The sequence below is a fragment of the Electrophorus electricus genome, chromosome 14 (genome assembly GCF_041902795.1).
Source record: "Electrophorus electricus isolate QZ-2024a chromosome 14, ASM4190279v1, whole genome shotgun sequence".
Taxonomy (NCBI): Eukaryota; Metazoa; Chordata; class Actinopteri; order Gymnotiformes; family Gymnotidae; genus Electrophorus; species Electrophorus electricus.
This window is the reverse complement of record NC_137510.1, coordinates 3,092,492-3,115,590: the sequence shown is the minus strand read 5'-3', so window position 1 is coordinate 3,115,590 and position 23,099 is coordinate 3,092,492. Positions and strand designations below refer to the sequence as shown.

At 47.7% G+C, this 23,099-nt stretch overlaps 2 protein-coding genes across 6 annotated transcripts; one reads left to right on the top strand and one right to left on the bottom strand.

Annotated features, from left to right (window-relative positions):
• Positions 1-219: 219 nt before the first annotated feature.
• Positions 220-6,017, top strand: metrn (meteorin, glial cell differentiation regulator). Its single transcript, XM_027003127.3, has 4 exons — positions 220-514; positions 1,451-1,884; positions 2,874-2,933; positions 4,003-6,017. Exons 1-4 carry the CDS (start codon positions 420-422, stop codon positions 4,314-4,316), a joined length of 903 nt encoding a protein of 300 aa, XP_026858928.1. The 5' UTR covers positions 220-419; the 3' UTR covers positions 4,317-6,017.
• A 10,535-nt stretch (positions 6,018-16,552) lies between these two features.
• Positions 16,553-23,060, bottom strand: ccdc78 (coiled-coil domain containing 78). Of its 5 annotated transcripts, none has more exons than XM_081695934.1 (14): positions 22,776-23,041; positions 22,396-22,527; positions 22,235-22,321; positions 21,821-22,159; positions 21,011-21,118; positions 20,748-20,830; positions 20,102-20,180; positions 19,399-19,524; positions 18,961-19,142; positions 17,672-17,846; positions 17,547-17,575; positions 17,394-17,463; positions 17,138-17,238; positions 16,553-17,046 (listed from the first exon to the last, which is right to left on the bottom strand). In XM_081695934.1, the coding sequence occupies exons 1-14, from the start codon at positions 22,845-22,847 to the stop codon at positions 16,839-16,841; spliced, it is 1,791 nt and encodes a 596-aa protein (XP_081552060.1). In that variant the 5' UTR covers positions 22,848-23,041; the 3' UTR covers positions 16,553-16,838. The 5 variants fall into 5 exon arrangements, 4 of the variants coding, with proteins under 4 accessions (XP_081552060.1, XP_081552061.1, XP_081552062.1 ...); XM_081695935.1 differs by having other exon boundaries at positions 21,062-21,118; positions 22,776-23,028; XM_081695936.1 differs by having other exon boundaries at positions 16,553-16,882; positions 22,776-22,956.
• Positions 23,061-23,099: the final 39 nt, after the last annotated feature.

Sequence of the window (23,099 nt, the reverse complement as noted above, 5' to 3'; positions counted from 1 at the left end):
ATCCCCAAGCGTGGCCTTTCTGCTCCCGTGTCCGGCGACGTTCATCGTTGGCCTTTAACTGTCCGACAGCCGCGTCCCCTCCCCCAGCGCCCCCCCCCCCCCCCCCCGGCGCGAGGGGTTTAAAGTTTCACGTCCCTCGCTACTGATTGGTCGCACGGTGCATTCCTCCGGGGGACGAGGCGAGCCTCTGCATCCTGCACGCACTCCAGCCCTGTGGTTGGAGAGAGCGCGAGTGATGGTCGCACAGCGCGAGTACTGCCCTTTAACGACGACGGTACGGCGGACATGGGCTGGATGTCTACTAGCCGCGTGAGAGTGTAGGTTTTACTCCCAGCGGCAGTAAGCGGAAGCAGTACCGGACTCGTCTTGCTGGATTATTTGTGCATCTCCACGCGACGCGGTGTTCTGCGCTGAACGTGATGGAATTTCGGGTTTTTGTGCGGATTGCGTTAGTGGCGGTGGTGCACGCGGCGCGGGCCAGCTACTCAGCTGATCAGTGCAGCTGGAGGGGAAGGTAAAGTTAGCTCTCTCTCTCACACACACACACACACGCGCGCGCGCGTAGTATTTGCATTTTATAAGAGCTTATGCTGAAGCAAAGACGTGCTTCGCAGGGGCCGTTTATAGAACTTTTAGTGCCCTCGTTGAGTTTGCAGCGTGCAGCTCGCGCGTGAAGAACGTTCCTACAGCCCGCGCTCGCGCTCAGGGGCGACTCACCGGGCAACAGCTCGAGCGCTGGACGCGCCGCAGGCCCTCGCGTAGTCTGATGGTTAGCAGTTTAATTCTCCAATAAACATACATCAGCGTAAACAGCTGATATAGGCCATGTGTATGAGGGTTTTCACGTCTTACAAACCAAATCAGCAGAGTGTTCAAACCTTACACTTATGGCAAAGGACGTGCGTCTAAAATCAACTTCAGTTCACTAAATTATTTAAATAGCTAGAAACGCGTTTCGACTCAGCGCCACTAGAGGGCGCCTGGTCGTTCCCGAACATCGAAGAACAGGCCACTGCCACTGCGCGTTTTAAATGGTAAGACAAGTGAACACGTTTCAAACATCCTCCTCTCATTATCTACGTCTGAGCGCAGCAAAAGGGCGCACGGCATACTCAACAGATACAGACCAACAGAGAGAGCAAAGAAAGACAGAGAGAGCAGCTGTACTCGTTTATTTGGCTTTGTTGCTTTGATGTTCACTGTTATCCACATCAGTCAGACCACACATCCCAAATACTGGGTGACTTATTTTAGAAAAAAAAAACTTGTGTGTGTGTGTGTGTCAGATACTGGGACTGATCAAAATGCCTCTGTGGCCAAGTGGTTGTTTGTCAAAAGTTTGTCTGTTTTAAGAAAAGACGATATTATAGCACAAACCTGAACACACTCACTTCCTAACACCCCTCACTCATTGTTTTCACTCTCTCTTTGACCCCCCCCCCCGCCACAGTGGTTTGTCCCAGATGCAGGGTAGTGTGGAACAGGTGTGGTTGCAGTGTGCCGAAGGCTCCGTTGATTGGCTGTACCCAGTGGGGGCGCTCCGACTCACACTTTCTCCCCGCCTACCGTGGGCGGTGCCAGGACTGGGCGGGGCCAGCGGGAGCCCCATCTCTGCCTGTATAAAGGCGGAGCCACAGTGGGGCGGGGCCCAACTCTACCTGGAGCGGGACGGGATCTTGGAACTCCTGCTGAGCGACACTCCCGGCCCCGCCCGTGTGCACTGCTTCAGCGTCATGCCAGGAGAAAAACCCGCCCTCTTTGTGCAAGCCACGCCCCACCAGGACATCAGTCGACGCATTGCGGCTTTCCGATATGAGCTGAGAGGGGATTGGACAGTGCGGCTCTCTGGCAACTCAGTTGGTGCTGATCTAGTCAGCAGTGAAGGTGAGGTGACGTACACACAGACAGACAGATATAAAGAGACACAGACACACAGATGCACAGACAGAAAGACAGACACACATACAGAAAACATACAGACACACAGAAATGGGTTTCACAAAGTTTGGAAAAAGAGATAAAAATACTGTTGGTTCAAATGAATCATGCTAAATTCTTGAATTAATTTCAAACCCAACAAGGTTCTTGACAAAACACTGTCACATCCACCTGAAACAACCTGTCGGAAATGGCTGAACATGGTGGCCTGTGAGAAATTCTGCTGTAACACCTTCAACGAACTTTAGCAGTCTTGCATGTCTCGGGAAAAGCTCGCAAGAGAGTGTGGAAAAGGTGTAAGGAAGCCAAGCAGAGAGAGAGAACGATACAGAGGGGGAGGGAGGGAGAGAGAGAGGGAAGCAGAGGACAAAAGCTCAGTATGTGGGGGCTGGTCCTTTCAGTGTGCCGCATGAGCAAGCTGTATCCGTGGTAACTGGTTTGGGGGAGGGTGCTGTGGTCAGCTGAGAGACAGAGTTTTTGTTCAGATAACAGGACTGGGCCACTTTAAAGCTCCTCTACTAAAGAGGTTCACAAGTAGCATAGCCGAGCGTTCAACTCTCAACCCACTCCCCCCCCCCCCCCCCCCCCACACACACACACACATTCTCTCACACTCACACTCACTCACTCATATATATGCAATACAAGGTACAAAAGATGAGATTTTATAAAGGGGGTAGTTTGGATGCCTCATAGGTAGTCAGTGTGTGTGTGTGTGTGCTATTCTGAGGAAGGAACCAGAGCAGGAAGCAACAGACTGGGGGTTTTACACATGCTTTATACTGCTCTTCAACAGGTGACGCAGGTCACACCTAACAGGACACACGCACCACTGTGCTAGTTTCCAGGCTGTAAGAGTAACGTGTGTGTGTGTGGTTGTTCTATTACTGGTCAGAGCTCTGTGGGACTAACTTCTTTCTTGTTGTCTTTCACAGGAGCATGTAGACCATGTAATGACGTGGAGATGCTGATGGCTGTGTGCACCAGCGACTTCGGTGAGTCTCACCTTTGCATATCTTCCAAAAAGTGAAATGTAGTACCAGTGACAGGCAAACAGGCACACACACACACACACACACACACACACTGCGTGCCTATCGAGCCACAGTCTGAGTACACAGCTGTATCTGTTGGAGAGAGACTGGAATTGGAGGGAAACCACACTCACACACACTCACACAGATTTATACATGTGCCACTCAGCCCCACCCAGTGTGCCTAATATATGCAGAAGTCAGAAGTCAGGTTAAAGTTCAGATGACAGCTTAGTGGAATTATCCAACCTCCCCCACCTCCCCACCTGACTGCACAGTGGTTCAGTCCGAGCTTAATTGAGATGTGGTCAGATAGAGTAGCATTTCCATGGAAACCAAGTTTAGGGGGTGGATTACATTATTGGAGTCAAAGCTCTTAGAACACCCAAACACTACTGGGATCAACTAAAGCAATCTCTCTTTCTCTCAGACACATATTCACACACATTATATACAGTTCCTTGTTTATGTGCCATAACCTATTAAAACAAATATTCAAAGGCACATCACAATATAGAGAAAGGTTAGCAAAAAGACACTTTCACTGGATGGTGAGCTAACTGGTTCTGAGCAAGGGCTAGTGTTAGGGTAAGGATCACTAGTGTTAGGGTTAGGACCACTAGTGTTATGGTAAGGATTACTAGTGTTAGGGCAAGGACCACTAGTGTTATGGTAAGGATCACTAGTGTTAGGGTTAGGACCACTAGTGTTATGGTAAGGATTACTAGTGTTAGGGCAAGGACCACTAGTGTTACGGTAAGGACCACTTAGAACTAAACCCAGTCATCAGGTCATAGTAGTTCGCCTAATCCCTGCATATTAAACCACACAGTTCTAAAGGACTTTCTCAGAGTTTAGTTACTATCAGACCAAATACATCCACTCTGGCAGGTTTATGGAGAGTGCATCTGTTCGTAAATGAATTTAAGGGGTGCGTCTTTAATGCCTGGGTTCCTGTGTGTGTGTGTGTGTGTGTGTGTGTGTGTGTGTGTGTGTGTGTGTGTGTGTGTGTGTGTGTGTGCACGCGCAGTGGTGAAAGGACACATCCGTGCGGTGGAGACAGACTCTGCTCTGCAGGCGGCCGTCATCAAAGTGACTGCTACACGCGTCTACCGGCAGAAGTTTGCTCTCTTCTCAAGGAACGGGCGCCTGACGCATTCCGGAGAGATCCGGACGCCACTGAGGTGTGGAGTGAGGACTGGTTCTGGCAGCTTCCTGTTCACGGGGCGAGTCCACTTTGGGGAGGCGTGGCTAGGCTGTGCACCACGGTATAAAGACTTCCTGAAGGTATACGAACAGGCCAAACTGAAACTGCAGATTCCCTGTACCCTCGACACACACTGAGAGGGAGGGAGAGAGAGAGAGAGGGAGAGAGAGAGAGAGAGAGAGAGAGAGAGAGAAAGAAAGAGAGAGAGACAGAGAGAGTTTGAGAAAGCATCGGATGCCACTCAGACGCTCTGGAAGCGAGCGAGTGGAAGGGAGAAAAATGTCTCAAAATCTTCAACTGCTTCAGAAAGCAGTAGACACAAAGTTGGACAGACAGATAAAGAGACAGCTAGCTAGTCAGATGAAGGAAGCCCGCGATGACTTTGAGCTCAGAGGCTGTAGCCTTTAAGCGCCGACTCCTTTACCCACGACCCTCTGGCTGGACGGGGTCGTGCAGAAGACTGGGTTCAAACGGTCACAGGAACACCTCCGACGGGGAGTTTTGCTCCGGAAATATCGCTTCACGGAAACCCCCAGCATCCTCTATTTCAGGAGAGCATCACTGGTGACCTTACAGCCCTTGTTCATAAGCTAAGAACAAACAACTGTAGTACACCACATTTTACAGTATTTTACAATAACAACACAAACAAGCATTTTTATTGTTTATTTGCAGCAAACCTTTGGGGATATTCGTTTTGGAAAACACTTTTGTGTGGAGATTATAATTTCATTGTAATTTTATTTTTGAGTTTGCACTGATGATAAAATGGGAATTCTGTGTATTGCTGCAGAAAAACCAAATTACGCCAGATTATATGTAGCATAGAGGGGGAAGTGGAAATGGTCATAGCCATCTTATGCTAAAGGGCTTTGGCTAACGCTGCTTGTATATGCTCGGAGAAGTTAGCGCTGTGCTTGGCTAACAGAACAGAATGGAGACGGTGCTGGCAGGCTAACACAGAGAAGATGCTACGTGGCGCGTGCTCTCTGGCAGCCAGGTCGGAACTAAGCTCCAGGCACTTTCAATCCGCTTCCATCTGTACGATTTTTCCTTAATTTGTAGAAACAGTGCCAGGGTCCCATAAGATCCGTGTATAAATTTATTAGGCATTTTATAATTGAAACTGACAAACTATCTATTTTTTATTCTTTTGTGGAAACGGCTGGATTTTAAATGTTTATATTAATGCTTGCAATCTAAGAGGATTAATTATTTAATGACGAGTTTATTCTATGATCGAACCCAGTGTGTCCTGATGATATGCGGATAGCCTACTGTCTGTGGCATCACAACGAGCCTTAGGTAGCAAGGGCTGTAGTGTAGCTGTGTTCTCTCTCCAAAGCTACACTCTACAGCTCAGTGAGATGCTTTACCAAACACAGCTGCTCTTCTGGACTCTCGAGGGGGCGTACAGGAGTCCACGTGTGCAAACACTCACCAAACACTCAACGGTTAGCGAGCTCTACGCAGTCACTTCGTACAGGTTAGGCTCTACACAGTCACTTTGTTTGTTTCTTTTTCACACTGAGTGGTATTCGGATTTTTGTTTGTTTGTTTGTTTTTGGATTTTTTTAATGTTTATGTTCCATGTTCATCGTGCACTAAATCAACAGAGAAGAGAAGCCAAATGGATTTTAAAAACAGAAGCTCTAAATTTCCCTTTAATGCCATTTCACTTTGTGTCTCGTGTGTGTTTCTGTGTGTATATGGAATTTGACCATTGTGGCAGCTTTATGTAAAAAATGTGAATTTGTGAATATTGGTGTACATAAGATGTTTTAGAGAAACATATTGTGGAGTTTGTATGTGGAAAAACAGTTTTATTAAAAAACAAAAAAAACGTAAACATATTGACTGAGCCCATGTTTCTAATACATACATCCCACACGGCAGACACACGCATCCACACGGCCGGCACACGCATCCACCCGGCTGGCACACGCATCCACAAGGCTGACACACGCATCCACAAGGCCGACACACGCATCCACACGGTTGGCACACGCATCCACACGGTTGGCACACGCATCTACACGGCTGGCACACGCATCCACAAGGCCGACACACGCATCCACACGGCCGTCACACGCATCCACAAGGCCGGCACACGCATCCACACGGCCGGTACACGCATCCACACGGTTGGCACACGCATCCACACGGCCGGCACACGCATCCACACGGCCGGCACACGCATCCACAAGGCCGGCACACGCATCCACACGGCCGGTACACGCATCCACGCGGTTGGCACACGCATCCACGCGGCCGGCACACGCATCCACACGGCCGGCACACGCATCCACAAGGCCGGCACACGCATCCACACGGCCGGCACACGCATCCACACGGTTGGAACACGCATCCACACTTTTGGCACACGCATCCACACGGCAGACACACACATCCACACAACGGTTCTTTTTCTCAGTGCATTGTCATTGTCACACACACAGACACACACACACTGGTGCACACACATACACATATGCACACATTCGCGCACATACGTATGCACACACATTTATTTTTACACAGTTTGATACAAAATTTTGCTAAACTTACAAGTTAAATGGCTTCTAACAGAGATACAGTATTTTATAGTGACATCAGATCACATTTTGTACTGTGCTGAGAACATGCTGACCAATCACAGACAGTTACGCCCTTAATATTTTAAATATATTGTCATTATAGCTAAATATGTATTGTCATAACAATTATATTTATTTATAGATTTGATCTATAGAAGGCAGTCATGATTTATAAGCATCCTATTAATTATACATTTATAATAAAACAATTAAATATGTCCTTAATAAAACAATGACAAGTTCTTAATAATCCCAGTGTGAAGAGTACGTTTCCCTCAGGTTGTAGATGAGGAAGCCCTGATGTCATCACCAATTTACCCCAGGTCAGTGAAAATCCTTCAGATCACAAATGTAGTAGAATGCAGCTTCTGTGCGCTCGCTCGCTCTCTCGCTCTCTCTCTCTCTCTCGCTCTCTCTCTCTCTCTCACTCTCTCTCTCTCTCTCTCTCTCTCTCACTCGCTCTCTCTCTCTCTCTCTCTCTCTCTCTCTCTCTCTCGCTCGCTCTCTCTCACTCTCTCTCTCTCTCTCTGTGTGTGTGTGAGGGGGAGGCTGGTATAGCAGTGTAATCTCTCCGTAGAACACAGTCACCACAGGAACACACACTTTTGTCCTTCAAGGGTCTGCAGATGGTCTTAATCTCCTTAAAATGCGGAGGGAAAATGTGTGTGTGTGTGTGTGTGTGTGTGTGTGTGTAGTGGGGGTCCTGAGGTGGGGCACTGTTTCCCGCCAAAATGGATAATGTGAGAGAGGCTTCAGAGTAGTGCACTGAACTGTGACCTCACTCTCACTCTTTCCTCTCCCACTTTCACTCTCCTCACTCTCCCACCAAGCACAGAATAACCCAGCCCACAGAGAAACGATCTCCCAGCACAGTCAGAGTAACCAGCACAGAGAAACGATCTCCCAGCACAGTCAGAGTAACCCAGCACAGAGAAACGATCTCCCAGCACAGTCAGAGTAACCCAGCACAGAGAAACGATCTCCCAGCACAGAGTAACCAACACAGAGAAACGATCTCCCAGCACAGTCAGAGTAACCGAGCACAGAGAAACGATCACCCAGCACAGTCAGAGTAACCAGCACAGAGAAACGATCTCCCAGCACAGTCAGAGTAACCCAGCACAGAGAAACGATCTCCCAGCACAGAGTAACCCAGCAGAGAAACGATCTCCCAGCACAGTCAGAGTAACCCAGCACAGAGAAATGATCTCCCAGCACAGTCAGAGTAACCCAGCACAGAGAAACGATCTCCCAGCACAATCAGAGTAACCCAGCACAGAGAAACGATCTCCCAGCACAGTCAGAGTAACCCAGCACAGAGAAACGATCTCCCAGCACAGAGTAACCCAGCACAGAGAAACGATCTCCCAGCAGTCAGAGTAACCCAGCCCACAGAGAAATGATCTCCCAGCACAGTCAGAGTAACCCAGCACAGAGAAACGATCTCCCAGCACAATCAGAGTAACCCAGCACAGAGTAACGATCTCCCAGCACAGTCAGAGTAAAACAGCACAGAGAAACGATCTCCCAGCACAGAGTAAAACAGTACAGAGAAACGATCTCCCAGCACAGAGTAACCCAGCCCACACAGAAACAATCTCCCAGCACAGTCATAGTAAAACATCACCCCAGAAACAGCAGCGGCTTAGCAGGGAGCTGAAATTTCATCCGGAACAAAGCAGGTTCCAGCCTCTCCGAGTTCCTTCACCAATGTGTTTTGACTTTTGGTCTGGTCTTGATGGGGGTGTTTATACACATAGTTGGGTTTATTTATTTATTATTTGTTTAGAAAACATGTAACTATCACCATTAGTCCATAATCTTTCATTATTACCAACATAAACCATTGCTCTAAAAGTATTAGCCAGAGATCTCCAATAGAACACTAATACACAAACTATTCTAAAAACTTATAGACTCTTAAAACGCAAGAGGTTGGTCATCTCTGCAGTTGGATATTTTCCATTTGTTTATGGATTAAAACCATGTACATGCATGAGAAGGGTGCTTGTGTGGGTCTCCAAATTTACAAATGCCAACCAAAAGTACAGGGAGAAAGATTGGACACTCTCTCTCTCTCTCTCTCTCTCTCTCTCTCTCTCTCTCTCTCTCTCTCTCTCTCTCTCTCAGGAGAGCCTGTTCTTTTACTCTTTATCAGGGGGTAGGGAGGGAGCGAAAGAGAGAAAAAGAGAGTGAGAGAGGCTAGCAGGTTGGCTGACCGAAACTGCCAGTTAGAGACAGAAACACACACACAAACATGCAGATACACACACGCGAGGGAGATAAAACTGAATCAGGGATAGTGTGTGAGTTAACGGTATCCGATATTAAACAGTGTGTAAACCCTGAGATTGTGCGAGAGAGAGGAAAATGGAAAAACAGAAATGTGCATGTGTGTCGTGTGTGTGTGTACATGCATGTCTGTTCATGAGTGTGTGTACATTGGTGTCTGTGTATTTGTGTCCTTGTGCTGAGTGGGTGTATTGGAGCATGTGCCCCGGAATTTTCTCCTAATTACGACACGGATTAAGTAGGAATACTCTGGGAAAAGAGAGAGTGTGGGAAACAACCCCCATTCTCCTTACACTCACTCTCCTGTTCACACACTCACTCCCAACTCACATACTCTCCCTCCCTCCCTCCCTCTCTCCCTCTCTCTCACTCTGTCTAACTCTGCCTGTAGTCTCTCTCTCTGACTCTGCCTGTGGTCTGGCTAACTTTGCCTGTAGGCTATCTCGCTGTTTAACTCTGCCTGTAGTCTGTCTGTATAACACACACACACACACACACACAGGAGGGAGCAGTGTTAGTGAATGACTGGTGTGCAGTAGTCTGAGGATCTGTCTGGTACACAGAGGGCTCTATCTGTGGGATTATTCAAAGAACAACACTAGCTGAGCACTGAGCGGGAGCTGAACTCCGCTGCCACAGACACGGGGCTTTGTCTCCTTATTCTCTTATCCTTTTCTCTCCCTTCACACTTGCATCACACTTGCATTAATTTGATAATTAGACCAGAATCAGTGAGTCTCTGCAGGCTGGAATTCCTCTCTCACGCAGCCAGAATTCTTTCCTTTTTTTCTCCTTTGTCATTTTTCTCCCCCTCTCCTCTGTCTCGCTCCCTCCTTCTGTTCCCATAAATTCCACTCCCATTCACAAGGCCTGTCTGTTCCAATTACACACACACACACACACACACACACACACACACACACACACACACCAAAGTTCATTAAGCCGGTATCAGCTAAGCATTACGGGGGGAAAAACAAAGCCCTGCGGCAGGGAGCCTCACGTCTGCACTGTGTGTGTGTGTCTATGTATGTGTCTAAGTGTGATGTGTTTCCTTTCTGCGCTGTACCCCAATTCCCAGCCGGAAAATCTCATTCAGTTCCAAGTTTTCCCACTGTTCTCCCTGTTCTCCCCACTTCAATTACAATATTCCCATCGCCCCTCTGTCACACTGTATACATTCCAGTGTCACCACGGTAACACTGAGGCCTGAATTATGGGCTGTCAGCTATATGGATAAGGCCACCATGTCAGTGCTTTTTATTGAATCTGGCATTCTTCTAATACTGTGGCTTGAATGGTGATGTTGAGCTGTAATGCTATTAGGCATTTTGGGCCACGGCCAGAAACTGCAGATGAGCGCAGACTCAACCCGGCGACCATGGGACATGGACTTAACCTGACCTGTTCACCTCTGTGCGTTTGGTGGGTAGGGCGTTCACATGCCAGCCAGTTGCACGTTGACTTTATTTTGGTCTAATTAATATGTGACATCCCTATAAAGTGCAGAGTAAAGCTGTGTCTTCCGTAGGGCCCTTCACCTGCTTGTCCTTACTTCCACGGCTCCAGACTCATGCGGCTGCCATGCCCATACAGATGACACACCCCTATCTGTCCCAGGGCTTCATGGCTCTCACCATCTCTCTCACACTCTCTACCACCTGCACACTCTCTCGCACACTCTCTACCACCTGCACACTCTCTCGCACACTCTCTACCACCTGCACACTCTTTCGCACACTCTCTACCACTTACACACTCTCGCACACTCTCTACCACCTACACACTCACTCTCACTCTCTACCACCTACACACTCTCTCACACCCTCTACACTCTCTCACACTCTCTACCACCTACACACTTTGTCACACTCTCTACTACCTACACACTCTCTCTCTCACACTCTCTACTACCTACACACTCTCTCTCACACTCTCTACCACCTACACACTCTCTCACACCCTCTACACTCTCTCACACTCTCTACCACCTACACACTTTGTCACACTCTCTACTACCTACACACTCTCTCTCTCACACTCTCTACTACCTACACACTCTCTCTCACACTCTCTACCACCTACACACTCTCTCACACAATCTAACCCTGGGGCTGTTTTCCAAACCCCGGCATGGGTTCTGCTGTTTGTTTCCTCTCACAGAAAAAGTTTCACACATTTTTAAACACCAAATGCATTTTTGTTAATTTCTTATTTATTACCTAAAAAATGTACAAAAAGTGGGTGTGGCCAGGGGCGTGGCCATGAGAATGGTCAAGTGTATATGAAAACAACAGCCCCCAACAGATATAGCATAGGTACCAGGCTACGGGGATAACGTTGACACTGAATATGAAACAGTTATCTTCTGTCAACCAAATTACCATTCATGCAGCATTTGATAATAATAAAAACAAACAAAAAAAAAGTTCATTTGGAAACAGAAGAATTTTGATCTGGGGAGAACAATGGTGCCCTGTGAGAAGATTCTCACTCACACCCTCCATCAACCACAAAGTCACAGATTCATCGGTATGACCATGATCTTGATGTTCATATGCACCACCTGCCGTTGTGTAGATAAGCTCCAGTAACCCTTCTACACACACTCAGCTGATACAGATCCTGTGCCACACCATAAGGTTCTGATATATAGAACCCACTCCCTTGCAAGGGGTGTCATGTAGTCACCTCTTTTCATCTGTGTTTCATCTCCAGAATGCTCAACAGTCCCCCTCCACACTCACAGACCCGTCACTTACTGATCCCACGATGGCCTCCCCGGGATTTACGAACCCATGGAGGCCTCCCTGGTGTCTTAGGTCGTCCCCAGCCCCACTGATGCAGTTAACACGTGTTCGGAACCACCAGTCTTTGCACACTACATCAACAGCACAGACTGAATGAAGCTCCCTGTACTTACTTCCAACTTATACCTGACCCACTGGAGGATGAGGTCTATCTCATAACAGTGAGAAAAAGAGCAAAATCTTCTTCAGGAAAACCTTCAAAGCAGACTGCTGTTTACTTGAGCTGTGCGCCACCTCCTCCATCATCACTACCAACCCCAACACCACCTCCTCCATCAACACTACAAACCCCACCACCACCTCCTTCATCATCACCACAAACCCCAACACCACCTCCTCCATCATCACTACAAACCCCAACACCAACTCCTCCATTATCACCACAAACCCCAACACCAACTCCTCCATCATCACCACAAACCCCAACACCACCTCCTCCATCATCACTACAAACCCCAACACCACCCCCTTCATCATCACCACAAACCCCAACACCAACTCCTCCATCATCACCACAAACCCCAACACCACCTCCTTCATCATCACCACAAACCCCAACACCACCTCCTCCATCATCACTACAAACCCCAACACCAACTCCTCCATCATCACCACAAACCCCAACACCAACTCCTCCATCATCACCACAAACCCCAACACCAACTCCTCCATCATCACCACAAACCCCACCACCACCTCCTCCATCATCACTACAAATCCCAACACCACCAACCCCAACACCACCTCCTCCATCATCACCACAAACCCCACCACCACCTCCTCCATCATCACTACAAACCCCACCACCACCTCCTCCATCATCACTACAAACCCCAACACCACCTTCTCCATCATCACCACAAACCCCAACACCACCTCCTCCATCATCACCACAAACCCCAACACCACCTCCTCCATCATCACCACAAACCCCAACACCACCTCCTCCATCATCACCACAAACCCCACCACCACCTCCTCCATCATCACTACAAATCCCAACACCACCAACCCCAACACCACCTACTTCATCATCACTACAAACCCCAACACCACCTTCTCCATCATCACTACAAATCCCAACACCACCAACCCCAACACCTCCTCCTTCATCATCAGTATAAACCCCAACACCACCTCCTCCATCATCACCACAAACCCCATCACCACCTCCTCCATCATCACTACAAACCCCAACACCACCTCCTCCATCATCATTACAAACCCCACCACCACCTCTCCATCATCACTACAAACCCTATCACCACTACAACCTCCTCCATCATCATTACAAACCCCACCACATTACCATCATCATCACCATCATCACTACATACCAGCCCGGTTTGAGCAGCATGGTGGCTGGTCTGGGGTTCAAGTCCCTATCTCAGTGGAGTTCCCATGTTCACCCTGTGTCTGTGTGGGTTTCCTCTGGGGGTTGCCAGTTTCCTCCAACAATCCAAAAACAGGTTACGTTGACTGGATATTCTAAATTGTCTTGTATGAATGCAACTTGTGTGTATGATGTGTGTATGATGTGTGTGTGTGTGTGTGTGTGTGTGTGAGAGTGTATGTCCAGTGATGGTTGGTGCTCTGTGTGTGTGTGTCCAGTGATGGTTTGTGCTCCGTGTGTGTGTATGTCCAGTGATGGTTGGTGCTCTGTGTGTGTGTATGTCCAGTGATGGTTGGTGCTCCGTGTGTGTGTGTCCAGTGATGGTTTGTGCTCCGTGTGTGTGTATGTCCAGTGATGGTTGGTGCTCTGTGTGTGTGTATGTCCAGTGATGGTTGGTGCTCCGTGTGTGTGTATGTCCAGTGATGGTTGGTGCTCTGTGTGTGTGTATGTCCAGTGATGGTTGGTGCTCTGTGTGTGTGTATGTCCACTGATGGTTAGTGCTCCGTGTGTGTGTGTCCAGTGATGGTTGGTGCTCTGTGTGTGTGTATGTCCAGTGATGGTTGGTGCTCCGTGTGTGTGTATGTCCAGTGATGGTTGGTGCTCTGTGTGTGTGTATGTCCAGTGATGGTTGGTGCTCTGTGTGTGTGTATGTCCAGTGATGGTTGGTGCTTTGTGTGTGTGTGTATGTCCACTGATGGTTAGTGCTCCGTGTGTGTGTGTCCAGTGATGGTTTGTGCTCCGTGTGTGTGTATGTCCAGTGATGGTTGGTGCTCCGTGTGTGTGTATGTCCAGTGATGGTTGGTGCTCTGTGTGTGTGTATGTCCAGTGATGGTTGGTGCTCTGTGTATGTGTATGTCCACTGATGGTTAGTGCTCCGTGTGTGTATGTCCAGTGATGGTTGGTGCTCTGTGTGTGTGTATGTCCAGTGATGGTTGGTGCTCTGTGTGTGTGTATGTCCAGTGATGGTTGGTGCTCCGTGTGTGTATGTCCAGTGATGGTTGGTGCTCCGTGTGTGTGTATGTCCAGTGATGGTTGGTGCTCCGTGTGTGTGTATGTCCAGTGATGGTTGGTGCTCTGTGTGTGTGTATGTCCAGTGATGGTTGGTGCTCTGTGTGTGTGTATGTCCACTGATGGTTAGTGCTCCGTGTGTGTATGTCCAGTGATGGTTGGTGCTCTGTGTGTGTGTATGTCCAGTGATGGTTGGTGCTTTGTGTGTGTGTGTATGTCCACTGATGGTTAGTGCTCCGTGTGTGTGTGTCCAGTGATGGTTTGTGCTCCGTGTGTGTGTATGTCCAGTGATGGTTGGTGCTCCGTGTGTGTGTATGTCCAGTGATGGTTAGTGCTCTGTGTGTGTGTATGTCCAGTGATGGTTGGTGCTCTGTGTATGTGTATGTCCACTGATGGTTAGTGCTCCGTGTGTGTATGTCCAGTGATGGTTGGTGCTCTGTGTGTGTGTATGTCCAGTGATGGTTGGTGCTCTGTGTGTGTGTATGTCCAGTGATGGTTGGTGCTCCGTGTGTGTATGTCCAGTGATGGTTGGTGCTCCGTGTGTGTGTATGTCCAGTGATGGTTGGTGCTCCGTGTGTGTGTGTCCAGTGATGGGTGGTGCTGTGTGTGTGTGTGTCCAGTGATGGTTGGTGCTCCGTGTGTGTGTGTCCAGTGATGGTTGGTGCTCCGTGTGTGTGTGTCCAGTGATGGTTGGTGCTCCGTGTGTGTGTGTCCAGTGATGGTTGGTGCTCCGTGTGTGTGTGTCCAGTGATGGTTGGTGCTCCGTGTGTGTATGTCCAGTGATGGGTGGTGCTCTGTCCTGGTCTGAAGCTCCTCCCCTTCCCCTGCACCCAGTGCAGTCCCCCAGGGGGCTGTGGTTTCCAATAGAGAGTACACTGTATGCAAATTAGTTGCCACTTCTCATTGGTGTGCGAGTACGTAAAAGCTGATATCTGTCAGTAAAGTGTCCTTGAGTCTGAGAAAGGTGCTATATAAATGTAACTAATAATAAAAACCTCACCATCATCATCACTAATAACCATCATCCCTCCACCTCCATCACCAACCCCACCACCAGAAAAAAACCTGAACGAATGCGTTTCCTCCTCTCATCCCACACTTAGCCCTATATTGCATGAATTCACCAATAGCTGCTAATCTCATCCACTAAACCCCCAGTCCTCCACACTGCCATTCTACCCGTGTATTGCTCTGTGTGTGTGTGTGTGTGTGTGTGTGAGAGAGAGAGAGAGAGAGAGAGAGAGATCAAGAATGATGGAGCATGTGTGTGTCTGAATGTTTCATGGTTTTTGCTTAAGATTGTGTGTGTGTGTATGTGTGTCTCCCATGTATTAGTCACACATCTGTTATAACAGACATTTTGCCAGTGTTGTTTTAAGGTTGTGTTCTTCTGAGATTCCCACAGGACACAGGCTGGATCTGGATGCTCTGCTGGCTGGAATTTCCATGAACATATTCAGATCACTCCAAATAAAAAATGTCAAAAAAGCAAAATGAAAATAAAACTAATTATTGAAGTGGGTGGTGTATTTACAAAACTCTACACCAGCTCTTGAGCTGTGCCTTTGGAAGAAGGATCGGAAAGTCCATGTGTGCAAGGAAACCAGACATACATAGACTAGACATATAGAAACCAGACACGTAGAAAGCTAAAAATATTTCACATTGAAAAGACAAATAACATAAAAAAAAACATTTATTATAAAATCTAAAATATAAACCCTTAATAATATTATTGGAGGTGAAGGTAATAAGGTCTATGACAGTCCATGACTGATCCCAGTTCCACCACACTTTCCTCAGGCAAATAAAAACTCCAGAATTATTAGCTACAGTAGTTATTCATGCATATGAATCGGTAACTATTCTGAGACTAATGTCAAGGGCGTGTAGTTCCAGTCCGTCACATCTTTAATTGCGGTGAGTTCATCTGGTTTGTTGTGTAATGTCATATCTTTGTATGATGACACATAATTCACGCATAATGACATCACACAGGTTCACAGTTCCTTTTTTTTCCCCTCAGTGGCACGTGAAATTGACATGAGCTTTACAAACATTCCACACATAGTTTCTCAAGAGTATCTGCATAATGTTTCTCTCTCACTCCACACTTACACAGGCATGCCCATGTGCGCTCTCTCTCTCTCTCTCTCTCACACGCACACACACACACACACACACACACACACACACACACACACACACACACACACACACACACACACACACACACGCCAGCACACAAGGTAGCCCACCTCACACATACAGTGTCCAGAGTGACAAATTGATTTTTTTATTTAATGGGTTAGGTAATTCAGTATGTAACTTCCAACTGTGTAACAATGTTTCTGTAGATCAGGTCTGTGATACAATTAACTGAATAAACAAACTAAATAAATGATCATCTAGACGTTACAAATTGACCATGTGTTCAACAGTAGTTTTCACGGACATAAAGCGATTATTTGACCAACTATATTTCATAGCTGGACTTTTTGAGTGACTTGTGTAGGGGGCGGAGTTTAGGGAGAGCTGCACTCTGCGATCTGTCTGCCTTCAATCCCAGCAGTCTCTGCAATCGAGTGACTTCCAACTTATACCTAAACACACACCCATGCACACACATGCATATGCACAAACACGCGCACACAGACACATGCACATGCATGCATGCACACACGTGCACATGCACACATACAGGTGAGCACACACGCACACCCAACACATGTGCGTGCGCGTACTCGCACACACACACATATGCACGCTTGCACACATGTACACACACACACACACACCCATTACTTGATATCTCAGGCTGTCAATGTGTCTGTAACATTATGAGTGATGCCATTTACCTGCCCAGGTGATTGTCCACATATTCCTGCAGCTCAGACACCTGCTCCTCAGCAACCGTTGCCCTGGTGATGAGCTGCACACGCTCCCTCTCATAAGCCTCCTGTGGGAGTGTTTCATGTGAGTGTTGTCACTGGGTGGTGCTATGGTTACACAGTTGTAAGTTACATGTGGTGTTATACTGTTACATGTGCAGGGTTGGCACAGCCATTGCTATGGTTAAATGTGAGGTGTTGATCATCTTGTCACCGTGGTTACCTGTGTGGTGCTGGTGATCTCTCTGAGCTGTTTCCTAATGTCAGTCCACATCTCCTCAGCCAGTCCTGCTCTGCTCAGGAATTAATAAACAGTCAACAAATATTTCAATGCCATTTGAATATGACTATTTTTTGCAGGAATGAGGACACTAACCTATGAGACGGCTGGGACAGCGCAGCTGCCTGAACAGCGGAACACACACATGTACACACACCCGTTTATTAACACACACATACACAGATACACAGACACACACACACACACAGCGAGACACACACCTGTTCCTGTGCGACTTTTAGCTGGGTCTCTAGTCGAGCTTTATCCTGTCTGAGCTTCTGTAGTTCCCTCTCTGTCTCGCCTTTAAGCTCCTCCCCCCCAGGGCTGAAGTCTGCCTCGGGTGGCCCCGCCTCCAGAGCATACTCAGTGTGAGACAGGATCTGTTCCCGCTGCATTCTGGGAAATGGAGCTCTATCATTCTCTACTTGCTACTCTGGATATGTGTGTGTGTGTGTGTGTGTGTGTGTGTTTCAACCTATATGCAGCGAGCAGTATCTGGTGTGTGTTGCTGAGCTTGTACAGGTGTGTGTGTGTATTTTAACCTGTACGCAGCGAGCAGTATCTGGTGTGTTTTGCTGAGCTTGTACAGGTGTGTGTGTGTGTGTTTTAACCTGTATGCAGCGAGCAGTATCTGGTGTGTGTTGCTGAGCTTGTACAGGTGTGTGTGTGTGTGTTTTAACCTGTATGCAGCGAGCAGTATCTGGTGTGTGTTGCTGAGCTTGTACAGGTGTGTGTGTGTGTTTTAACCTGTACGCAGCGAGCAGTATCTGGTGTGTGTTGCTGAGCTTGTACAGGTGTGTGTGTGTGTGTTTTAACCTGTATGCAGCGAGCAGTATCTGGTGTGTGTTGCTGAGCTTGTACAGGTGTGTGTGTGTGTTTTAACCTGTACGCAGCGAGCAGTATCTGGTGTGTTTTGCTGAGCTTGTACAGGTGTGTGTGTGTGTGTTTTAATCTGTATGCAGCGAGCAGTATCTGGTGTGTGTTGCTGAGCTTGTACAGGTGTGTGTGTGTGTGTGTTTTAACCTGTATGCAGCGAGCAGTATCTGGTGTGTGTTGCTGAGCTTGTACAGGTGTGTGTGTGTTTTAACCTGTATGCAGCGAGCAGTATCTGGTGTGTGTTGCTGAGCTTGTACAGGTGTGTGTGTGTGTGTGTGTGTGTGTGTTTTAACCTGTACGCAGCGAGCAGTATCTGGTGTGTTTTGCTGAGCTTGTACAGGTGTGTGTGTGTGTGTTTTAACCTGTATGCAGCGAGCAGTATCTGGTGTGTGTTGCTGAGCTTGTACAGGTGTGTGTGTGTGTGTTTTAACCTGTATGCAGCGAGCAGTATCTGGTGTGTGTTGCTGAGCTTGTACAGGTGTGTGTGTTTTAACCTGTATGCAGCGAGCAGTATCTGGTGTGTGTTGCTGAGCTTGTACAGGTGTGTGTGTGTGTGTGTTTTAACCTGTATGCAGCGAGCAGTATCTGGTGTGTGTTGCTGAGCTTGTACAGGTGTGTGTGTGTGTGTTTTAACCTGTATGCAGCGAGCAGTATCTGGTGTGTGTTGCTGAGCTTGTACAGGCGTTTGCGGTAGGTTCGCACAGCAGTCGTGAGCTGCTCCTCTCTGGAGCGGTACGACTCCCGCACCTCCTTCAGCATAGAGTCTACAGACTCCTTCAGCCGCACACTACTGTCACTCGCACCCTGTACACACTCCTGAGCACACACGCGAACACATACACATGTAAACAAAGATGCATCACAGAGCAAAGAAGATTAATCATTAATTGCTCCTCGTGTGCTGTGTATGTGGAGATCTGTGTGTGTACACATGGACACACAATGAAGTGCCTGTGTGGTTAGAAATATGATCTAGAGTGTATGTCTGTTGTTGTGTACCTGTGCTGTGATGCTGTGTGTGTGCCATAATGTCGTGTATGTAGTGTATAAGTCGTGGTGTGTGTGTGTGTACCGTAATATCGCGTATGTAGCGTACAAGTCGTGCTCTGTACTCCTGGTTGAGCTCCTTCAGGTGATTCTGCAGTTTTGAGTTTTCAGCCTCCACCTGACTCAGCTGGTACTGAGAGATAATAAGAGACTTCACACACACACACACACACACACACACACACACACACACACACACACACACACGCACAGTAATTACTTTGTATTACTAACACATTTTGTAAAGAATTCCACCTGTCATCTTGCTCCAAAATAAAACATAAAGGCAGCACTACCATCTTAAACTAGTTCCTTATCAAATATGCAGAAACTACTGCTACTGAAAAGTAGGTACTCATCTGAAAACCAGACGGTAGGGTGGCACACCCTGCTGGTGTGCCACTACTACTGCAGTCCCACCCAGAGGCTGGGTCAGCTACTGCGCTATTGTGAGGGGGGTGTAGGCACAGGGCCACGTAGGGGGTTATGAAATAATAAAATGTTGCCCTCACTCTGATCTGGTTTGAGGAATTCATTTATAGACAGAATTAAATTATTGATAATAGACATCTTACCTGATGTTGCATAATAAAACTGATCAATAGGGGATGCAGTTTCATGAGGGGGGACGGGTTAGTGGGGTTACTGTTTTGATCTATTTGGGGAGGGCATCCTGTCAAAAATCCTCCGCTCAAATCTAGCCATTTATAATCTGTGTGCGTACTTACTGCTGACTGTTGCGCCAGCTCCTGTTGAGTGTTGCGTGTAGCTCTTCTATTCTCCAGCTGTTCCTTACCCATCGCTACACTGAATCAGAGAGACATCACACACACACACACACACACACACACACACACACACACACACCCTTCGAAATGCACTCATTTAATTACAGCACAGTCGCAGTGTTGTTTTGATTTGCCTACAGAGTAAAAAAAAACAAAACAAAAAACAAAAAACAAAAGGACTGACCATGACCATGTATGTCACATGACCATGCACAAATGGCTGGAATTCACTCAGAAACTGTTCACATGCCGACAGACACGCAGACGGACACGCATACGGACATGAACCGTGTGTGAACATGCTGGATAAAGTTGAAGCTAGGACCCAGTGTTGTTAGCCTGTTAGCACGCCAGCATTGATTGGCTATTAGCATTTGCCTTAGCTAGCAATATTTTCGATCTAGCTTATGTTAAGAACATTTTTGTAGGGTTGATGACTAGATGGTTTGAAGTAAATTGCAAATCAGCCAGCCACTGAGCACAGAAATAATATCATCTAATACTGCTAATAACATACATCTGTGAGAGTGTGAAGGAGCAGTAATGAAACAGGGAGGTGGCCTCTCTCTTATACACACTCACGCACATCTTCTCTTCTAACTGCCGTTGTACTTCTTCATAGCTCTTCCTCATCTTCTCTATTTCCTCCCTCAGTTCATTCTGACCCCCCTATAAATTATTAATACACACACACCCACACCCCCATGTTAAGCAGAAAACCACACCAGCAATATGTCATTTGCATAATGCTAAGACAAACACCAAACAGAGATACTTTACTAATACCCCAATCACAGAACCATGTACCCTGTCTGTGGAAAGACAAGTATCCTTACAATCTGCACTCACACAGACAGAGAGACAGACACACACTACATGTAATAATCCAGGAGTTCTCACAGGCTGAACGTTTGTGTGTTTGATGGCGCCACCTCGTACTCGGACCAGCTCCTCCGGCTGAAACCCAACACACAGTGGGTCAGAGTGCATGTACTAGCAAGTCAATGTGTGAGTGTGTGTGAATACATACAGGTAAGATAGTGTGTGAGTGGACGTGAGTGAGTATATACAGGCAAGACTGAGTGTGTGTGTGTGCGCGTGTATGTGATGAGTGTATAGTGCTCTGTGTGTGTAGGTGATGTACGTAGTGTTGTGAGTAAATGATGCATGTATAGTCCTCTGTGTGTGTGTGTGTGTGCGCGCGCGTATGTGATGAGTGTATAGTGCTCTGTGTGTGTAGGTGATGTATGTACAGTGTTGTGAGTAAATGGCGCATGTATAGTCCTGTGTGTGTGTGTGCGTGTGTATGTGATGAGTGTATAGTGCTGTGTGTGTGTAGGTGATGTATGTACAGTGTTGTGAGTAAATGACGCATGTATAGTCCTGTGTGTGTATATGTGTGTGTGTGTGTGTGTGCGCGCGCACGTATGTGATGAGTGTATAGTGCTCTGTGTGTGTAGGTGATGTATGTACAGTGTTGTGAGTAAATGACGCATGTATAGTCCTGTGTGTGTATATGTGTGTGTGTGTGTGTGTGTGTGCGCGGGCGTGTATGTGATGAATGTATAGTGCTGTGTGTGTAGGTGATGTATGTACAGTGCTGTGAGTAAATGACGCATGTATAGTGGTGTGTGTGTGTGTGCGTGTGAGAACACTTACAGCCACCCTGCTTCTGCTGTGGGCCACCCTGGTGAGGAGTGCTCGCACTCTCTCCACCTCGAGTGTGTGTTTGTATGCACGTTCTCTCTCACGCAAGAGTGTGTCGTGTGTGCGCGCGAGCGTCAGTAGCTCGTCACTCAGCTCCTCCGAGTGTGTGATCTCTCTTTCAAGCGCATCACTCAGAGCCAGGAAGTTGCTCTTTAGAGCCGTGTACTCCTCCGACATGTCACGCTCGTTGCCCTCAGCAATCCGTAACCGTGCCAACGCAGACTCCGCCTCCGCCTCGAGTCTCCCTCCCTCTGCCTCCAGAGATGAGACCACACCCTCTTGATACAGCATCTGAGGAGGCGGGGCAGTAAGAGATGATGATCCTTCACTGCTACCTCATGAGGTGTTTAAATGTGTACATCTTACCTTGTTTGTCAGCTCAAATATCTCTGTTTCATACTTTTCTCTCATTTTGTTGGCTTCAATGCGCACATCCACAAGGTCTCTGGAAATCTAACACACACACACACACACTTTGACATGTTGAAAAGGAACACATCCACACTCCTACACCCACCAAGGCCCACCTTAAGTTTCTCCTCCTGGCTTTGCACTAGTCGGGCAGACAGGTCTCTGCTTGCTGCTGCTTGCTGGGCCATTTTGTCCTTCACGGTGCCCAGCGCACTGCGCAGCCGCTCGCTCCGGTCCCGCAACTGCACCTGCACATCACGCGCACCGTCGAGTCCCTCAAAACACACTACAGATCTAAACCTTGGCATAAAATCGTTTCATGAAATTGGCCTATAATAGTCTACTATACGCGCTATTACTCAACATTAATTTAGATCCAGGAGGAACCCTGTGAATTAATCATTCAGACTTGATTTTGTTTAGTAACATTAGACTTCATTCGGAAATCCGGCAAAAATACGGGCAAGAAGAGACAGGAAGGTACAAAACCTCTTACATTGTCGTCGGTCACAAGCCGCATTTGCTCGTGAAGCCGTGCTAGGGCGCGCCCCTGTTCCTCCGCATCCATTCTTCGCACGTGCGCGTCCGGGCGTCTCCACCAACAGCGCGCGTTGCCATGCGCCCGTGCGCCGCTCCGTGCGCACGCGGCGATCGGCGGTGCGCACGCTGCACGCGGTGCGCACTTTAACGTCTCACGTTCACGAAAGCCATAAGGCTTTTTTGGAAAGCCAAAGTGGTCAAAATTCGGCTCAAACGAAACGCGTTTTATTTTTAAAACGCTGAAAAATATTCGATCAAAAGTCAAAGTTTTTGAAGTAAT

What these genes read in the sequence shown, in the direction of transcription:
- metrn (XM_027003127.3), top strand. Translation starts at nt 420, where the DNA reads ATGGAATTTCGGGTTTTTGTGCGGATTGCGTTAGTGGCGGTGGTGCAC. An exon ending in CAGTGCAGCTGGAGGGGAAG is followed by an intron (nt 515 to 1,450) that starts GTAAAGTTAGCT and finishes CCCCCGCCACAG; the next exon opens with TGGTTTGTCCCAGATGCAGG. An exon ending in TGATCTAGTCAGCAGTGAAG is followed by an intron (nt 1,885 to 2,873) that starts GTGAGGTGACGT and finishes TGTCTTTCACAG; the next exon opens with GAGCATGTAGACCATGTAAT.
- ccdc78 (XM_081695934.1), bottom strand. Translation starts at nt 22,847, where the DNA reads ATGGATGCGGAGGAACAGGGGCGCGCCCTAGCACGGCTTCACGAGCAA. An exon ending in TATTTGAGCTGACAAACAAG is followed by an intron (nt 22,160 to 22,234) that starts GTAAGATGTACA and finishes CCGCCTCCTCAG; the next exon opens with ATGCTGTATCAAGAGGGTGT. An exon ending in AGATCACCAGCACCACACAG is followed by an intron (nt 17,239 to 17,393) that starts GTAACCACGGTG and finishes ACACTCCCACAG; the next exon opens with GAGGCTTATGAGAGGGAGCG.